This window comes from Lucilia sericata, unplaced genomic scaffold (genome assembly GCF_015586225.1).
Source record: "Lucilia sericata isolate MDLA Ls3-8-SP2 unplaced genomic scaffold, ASM1558622v1 Contig000299F_arrow, whole genome shotgun sequence".
NCBI lineage: Eukaryota > Metazoa > Arthropoda > Insecta > Diptera > Calliphoridae > Lucilia > Lucilia sericata.
Genome location: NW_023994324.1, coordinates 242,501 through 250,000, shown reverse-complemented (window position 1 = coordinate 250,000; position 7,500 = coordinate 242,501). Strand labels below are relative to the sequence as shown.

At 31.4% G+C, this 7,500-nt stretch overlaps 1 protein-coding gene across 2 annotated transcripts in view; it reads left to right on the top strand.

Annotated features, from left to right (window-relative positions):
- LOC119603381 (protein spire) overlaps positions 1-7,500 on the top strand; it is a 161,756-nt gene that overhangs the window by 150,022 nt on the left and 4,234 nt on the right. The window contains exons 11-16 of one of the 2 annotated variants that reach the window (XM_037955398.1): positions 1-180; positions 1,614-1,896; positions 4,435-4,488; positions 6,688-6,863; positions 6,927-7,319; positions 7,381-7,500. The exon at positions 1-180 is cut by the window's left edge and continues 5 nt beyond it; the exon at positions 7,381-7,500 is cut by the window's right edge and continues 84 nt beyond it. In XM_037955398.1, the coding sequence (XP_037811326.1) occupies positions 1-180; positions 1,614-1,896; positions 4,435-4,488; positions 6,688-6,863; positions 6,927-7,319; positions 7,381-7,500 (1,206 nt within the window). The remainder of the gene's footprint in view (positions 181-1,613; positions 1,897-4,434; positions 4,489-6,687; positions 6,864-6,926; positions 7,320-7,380) is intronic. The other variant, XM_037955399.1, reaches the window with a different exon arrangement.

The window sequence follows — 7,500 nt, the reverse complement described above, 5'->3', positions numbered from 1 at the left end:
CCTCCTTCGACTGCAACACAACATCATCATCAACATCATTCTCATCATCTGCGTGATTCCTATAAGTTGCAAGAAAATATGGAGCCGCCACAACAGCAACAGTCTGCGTCGTCAACCACAACAAAAACGTCATCACGTTCCAAACAGCGTCTAATCAAACTTGATTTGTCATTGTTGCAGGTAAATTTTTGTTTTTAATTTAAATTGTATAACTTTCATTAATCTACATAAAATTTCAATTAAAATTATTGGTTATTTGCTGCTGGGAAAATAATGTAATAATATGTAATTAAATATTTTTACAGTTAACTTCGAATTATTGCAAATTTGTTAGTACCCCTTATTGTTTATTGGGCATATGGAAGTAAATTTATTAGAAATCGTTTTTAAGATACGGATGGTACTAGTCAAGAACTTTTTTTCTCTCAAAAACCAATTCAAGATTTATTCCAAATTCTAAATTTTGTATAAGAAATCAAGACAATATACATATGTATGTGTTAAGTATAAATAATCATAGAATAAGAAGTAATATGGGTAAGGTAAGAACTGTTTCAGTTTATATTACTGGAATTTATGAATAAAAGAAAAAGATTAATCCGTTTCTTCTAATTTCTATACATTTTGATGATATATTAAGTTCCCATCGTCAATCGTCTGTCGCTTTCATTGTAATTATGTAGTTACAATTCAAAATCAAATCTATGCAACTCAATGGAAAATGTCAAGAAAAAATCTTTTTAATAACAAAAACAATTATCTCTACTACTGCTGCTGTACTGTCCAATCGCCTGTCGCTTTCATTGTAATTATGTAGTTACAATACAAAATCAACTCTATGCACAATGCAACTCAATGGAAAATGTCAAGAATAAACATTTTTTAATTGCAAAAACAAAAACAATTATCTCTACTGCTGCAGCTGTAGTGTCCTAGCAATGTTATTAACAGTCTCTCCATTGTTTACAAACAAACAAAAATATCGAATATAAAACTTAAATATCCAGAAGGGTAAATATTAAATGTAATTTTCACCACTTTGACAGCTGGATATTGTAATACAATGCAAACAACAAACAGACTGAAAGCGTGGGGAATTCATTTATACAGGCTTCAAAATTATCCTACAGGCATTGTTTACAAAATGAGACGTCAAATTGACGTCACTGAATTATTAACACAAAAAATTAAAAAACGTTTACACTAGCTTTAAAAAAAGGGATTTTGTATTTAAGTACAAAATAAAAAAAAAAAACTAATTTACAATTTAAATTCTTATTGTTAAAGTAAACCTTGGGTAATTTTATAAAAAACTTCCACAAATTAACAAAGACAACCATTACAAGAAAAATTTACATATAAAATCAATACAAACCATATTGAAAATACATCTAAATTTGAAATCCAAACACACATTACAATCCTCAGCAAATTTACACAAATCTCATGAATATTTTAAATATTATAAAGGCAATCACGTCACAACGTGTAGCTTTTAAAAGCTACAACAAAATTAAAATGTTTATTTCTACCCATACCTTACCTCTGCTTCTCCATTCTTTATTTATGTAATATTATCCTTTTTCCTTGCTCTTACTCTTGCCATCTTTTAGGATGAGGATGATAATTGTTTCGATGAGACCTCATTGGCCTCCACATCTTCATCGGTCTCAACGAACCTCGGTGGTGTTGGTGGTGCTGGTGTAGGTGTATGTTCACAACCTAAAATGCCTCCATATCCAATTGGTGGCTATATGATGACCGACACCATGGCCGCTTCAAGAGGACTCAAGTGTAGCAATAACAACAATAATAATGCGAATGTAAATAGCACGTACCAACAGCAACATCAACAACAACAACAACCCACAACGACACGTGTAACGCGTCGTACAAGTAAGTAGTGTTGCCATTTTAATAAAATAAATAAATTATGTATTTCTTGAATTATTTTTTGCCGTTATTTATACAATTTATTTATTCGTTAATATAATTATCTCAACTTGGTTGTACTTTTATCGTACTTTTTTATGTAGTTTGTCTTTATTTATTAAAATGTAATTATATATTTTTTATTTATTTAACCGTTATTTCTATAATTGCTGTTGCATTAAGCAAATTTAATTGAATTACTATTGAAAAATACAGTGGTAAACAAAAATGAAACAGTTAGCAAAATCAGAAATCATTATTATGTTACAATGCTTCGCTAACCTAATCTAAATTATCTATAGTCCATACTATAGTATTGTCCATAGTCCAGATTACAGTCTAGACTATAAATAAGGCTATAGACTTATATTTACTCCAGAGATATAGTCTTGCCTATAATCCAGACTATAGACTTGTCTATAGTCCAGAGTATAGTCTTGTCTATAGTCCAGACAATAGTCTTGTCTATAGTCCAGACCATAGTCTTGTCTATAGTCTTGTCCATAGTCCAGACTATAGTCTTATCTATAGTCCTAACTATAGTCTTATCTATAGTCCTAACTATAGTCTTATCTATAGTCCAGACTATAGTCTAGTCTACAGTCCAGACTATAATCTTGTCTATATTCTTGTCTACTGTCCCGACTATAGTCTTGTCTATAGTTTAGACTATAATCTTGTCTAAAGTCCAGACTTTAGTCTTGTCTATAGTCCAGACTATAGTCCAGACTATAGTCTTGTCTATATTCCATTCTATAGTATTGTCTATAGCCCAGACTATAGTGTTGTCTATAGTCCAGACTATAGTGTTGTCCATAGTCCAGACTATAGTCTTATCTATAGTCCTAACTATAGTCTTATCTATAGTCCAGACTATAGTCTAGTCTACAGTCCAGACTATAATCTTGTCTACTGTCCCGATTATAGTCTTGTCTATAGTTCAGACTATAACCTTGTCTAAAGTCCAGACTTTAGTCTTGTCTATAGTCCAGACTATAGTCTTGCCTATAGTCCAGACTGAAGTCTTGTCTATAGTCCATTCTATAGTCTTGTCTATAGTCCATTCTATAGTCTTGTCTATAGCCCAGACTATAGTGTTGTCTATAGTCCAGACTATTGTGTTGTCTATAGTCCAGACTTTAGTGTTGTCTATAGTCCAGACTATAGTGTTGTCTATAGTCCAGACTATAGTGTTGTCTATAGTCCAGACTATAGTGTTGTCTATAGTCCAGACTATTGTGTTGCCTATAGTCCAGACTATAGTGTTGTCTATAATCCAGACTATAGTCTTGTATGTAGCCCAGACTATAGTGCTGTCTATAGCACTGACTAAAGTGTTGTCTATATTCCAGACTATAGTGTTGTCTATAGTCTAGACTATAGTGTTTTCTATAGTCTAGACTATAGTGTTGTCTATAGTCCAGACTATAGTGTTGTCTATAGTCCAGACTATTGTGTTGCCCATAGTCCAGACTATAGTGTTGTCTATAGTCCAGACTATAGTGTTGTCTATAATCCAGACTGTATTGTTGTCTGTAGTACCGACTATAGTCTTGGCCATAGTTCTATCCTTAGTCCGGGCAATAGTTTGTCAATAGTCTTGTCCATTTTCTTTATAAATAAAAATTGATATTAACCTTAAGTTAAAAATTACTCATACCTTTCACAAACCTGATAGGAATGCTAGAAATTCGGCTATTTTTGGAACACAGGCGGTATGAGTAATATTTTTCTAAATATGAATCATACTAAATTCCTCATTTTCAACCTCTCCCAGTGATTCACTTTGAATATGTTTTGTTTGCCACTGTACAATTTGTTATTGTTTTATCACAAGTAATTTAATTTACTTTATTTTGGAAATATGTATTATAATTTTATTCAATTTAATTAAATTATAGTTTTTTCTTTCGTTTTATTAATTCCGTTTTGTTTTTATTTTGTTTTGTTTATTTTTTAATTTCTTTTTAAAGGCATTTAATTTGTAATGTGGGTTTTTTGCTTGGTTGATAGTTGTAAAAATAAGTAGTTTTCCTAACCTAAGAAAATATATATTTATTAAAAAAAAAAACAATAAAAAGCTTAATGAACAAAAAAAAATATAATAATAAACTAGTCGTTGATTTAAAGCTATAAAAAAGCAACTAAAAATTGGTTAAAAGTTCAAATTTAACAAAAAACAAAAAGGGTCCTTTTTTTAAAGCATGATTTTGGAAAATTATTGTTTAAAATAACTTTTTAAAAACTTTTGTACATACTGAGAAATTAAAGTAGTTGTTTTGGTTTTACAATTAACTAAATCTACTTAATAAACAAAAATATCAACAATTTGCTACAACAAAACGTAAACGTAAATGTCAAATAACGCAAAAATATTGGTCCTTCCAAATTAATTACCTCAACTACTCCACTACTACCTACTACTACTACTGTCACTACTACTATGTGTCTACTACATACTCCTATTTACTGCAACTACTACGTGCGATGAAAATTACACAGAGGATCCCTATAGCCAGGATGAATATCATAAATTCTTTGACAACGCCTTAGAATGTAAATATGCCAAACAAAGAAATGTATTTTACACAATTTCTCTTATTTTTGTAAAAAAATGTTTAAAAATTAATATTATACATATGTACATGTAAAATCCATTCAATCAGTCAGAGTCATTTATAGATGAGAATGTAAACAATGAAAAAAACAAAAACATTTTCGTAAAATACTAGACAACAACATAAACAAACACATCTTCTTCTAATATGTTGTTGTTTGTTGTCTGTCCCATGTGTATGTGTCAATCTCTCTCTCTGTCTCCTGTTTATAGTCTGACAATATGAATCTATTGCCTTTTATTTAAAACTTTCATTTTCAAAACAACACTGCAATAGCAACAAACATTTTCACAACAACTACAAACACTAACAACAACATTCTGGGTTTTTTTTTATCCTTCTTCTCCTAACACTACTTTTCTGTAACCCGCACATTGTATATAAAAAAAATTTCTTTCCTTTTAAGGATGGTTATGGGTGTGTATGTGTGGCTGTCTGTCAAATGGAAAATTTCCTTTAGTTTTATTGTATTCCGTTATTTTTTTGTTTTACATTCTTTTGCCATTTCGTATCATTTACATTTAACGCTTTTTTTTATTTTTGTTTAATTTTGCTTAGAAGCTTAATCATCATTATTACACATACATTTCTTCATTGGCTTTGTTTGTAATTTATGTTAAACAAATATTCATACATTTTATTTACCTTACATGTTTCACATATTTTTATTTGCATGATTAATTAATACTAATTCCTTTTAAGACATAAAATTTTAATTAATACAAATATAGTTTGGGAAAAATAAGTGGCATTTTAGAAAATTCTTCTTACATTTCAAAACATTGCGCTACAATATGAAGACCCCCGCAATAGAGTAGAGTCTTCTCCATAGTTTAGACTATAATTTTGCATATAGTTCAGAATATAGTTATCTCTATAGTCCCGCCAATAGTCTTGTCTACAGGGTAGACTATAGTATTGCCTATAGTACCGACTACAATATTGTCATTATTTTCTCTACAGTCTTGTCTATAGTCCAGAATATAGTCTTGCCTACAGTCTATTCTTTAGTCCAAGCTAAGGTCTCATCAATATTCTAAACATTATTGTTATCTGTAAACCACACTATAGTCTATAGCCCAGACTATACTCTTGTCTGTAGACCGGACTATAGACTTGTATATAGTCCTGACTTTAGTCCAGTTCATAGTCTCGTCTAGTACAGATTATAGTTTTGTCTATAGGCCAGACAGTAGTCTCGTTAAGAGTACACACCATGGTTTTTGTAATAATCCAGACAATAGTCTTTTTTATAGTTCAGACTATAGTCTTATCAATTATTGGGGCTATAGTATTGTCTATACTCCAAACTATAGTTTTATCTATAATCCCGACTACACTCATAGTCTTGTCATAGACTATAGTCTTGTCTATAGTTCAGACTACAATTTGTCAACATTTCGGACTATAGACCTTTCTGAGGACCAGATAAAAAAACTTGTCTATAGTACAGATTATAGTCTTGGTTATAGTTCAATAGTACTGATTATAACCTGTCTATATTTTCAACTATGTTGTTGTCTACAGTCCAGGTCAGAATATATTATTTTCTATAATCCAGACTATAGTCTTGTCTATAATCAAGACTAAAGTCTTATTTATAGTCCAGACTTGTCTATATTACTAACTATGGTGTTGTCTACAATACATACTATAGTCTTGGCTCCAGTCCAGAATATATTCTTTTCTATAATCCAGACTATAGTCTTGTCTATAATCATGTTTATAGTCTAGACTATGGTCTTGTCTATAGTCCAGACTATGGCCTTGTCTATAGTCCAGACTATGGTCTTGTCTATAATCTATACTATAATATTGTCTTTAGACCAGGCTATAGTCTTTTCTATCTTATCTTTCCATACTTATAGTATAGTCCACACTATATATAGTACATATAGTACATACTATAAACTTGCCTATAGTATTGTCTAAAGTCAAAACTATAGTCTTCTATAAAGTCCAAACCTTTTAAAACCTTTCAATTTATAATAATTTTCTGAAATGCCATTAAAAAAGTTATACATTTATATTACTTTCACTGGTCCATACATTTTAAGCATAAATACACCACAATAAATAATAGTTTTTCTTCATTTACAACTCTTATTAAATTGAAAATATTACAAAATTTCTTTAGCTTATGATTTGGCCACACAATGCGAGTCTAGACGGGTGTCGGCACGACGTCATACCATTGTCGGCTGTCAAAGTAATTTCGATGAAACACATTCAATGCCACCCTCACGACCGGATTCACGGCAATCGGATGTGCATGAGAATGTTGGCGGTGATAATGTGAGCACAGCCAAACAGGTTGGTAGATATTTTCTATTTCTTTAAATGAGATTTCATTAAAAAGTCAATTTCCTTTTTTAGCTACACAATAATTACAACCAACAGCAAGAACATCAGCAGCAGCAGCAACAACAACTAAAACGTTCTCAAAGTCCTAATAATGAGGATATTAACAAGATGAGCAATTCTTCGTCCTCACTTGGCCCGTGGAACAAATCCTTTATGGATGAGAAGACCTGGAACGAACGTGGTGATGATCGTCTTTCTCTCACGCTGGAAGAGATTGTACACATTCGTTCGGTTATGACAAAAGCCGAACTGGAAGGTCTTCCCGTGGGTATACGTGTCAAGGAGGATGTTGAAAAGCGTAAAATTTGTTTTTTATGCCTGCGTACAAGGTTCTCGATATTTGGTCCCTGGGGTATACAATGTAAAATATGTCAACGTACCGTATGTTCCAAATGTTATACCAAGGTAAAAGAGAAATGAGTGTAAAAATATAATTGTGATTAAAGTGTGTTAATTCTTCCTTTAGATGCGCATACCGTCTGAACATTTTCGCAATGTTCCACTTGTTTTAATATCACCCTCATTATTAGCAAGTCCCGCTGGTTCGAGTACACCCTCTCCTTCTCATCATGCCCGTTACGTGCAC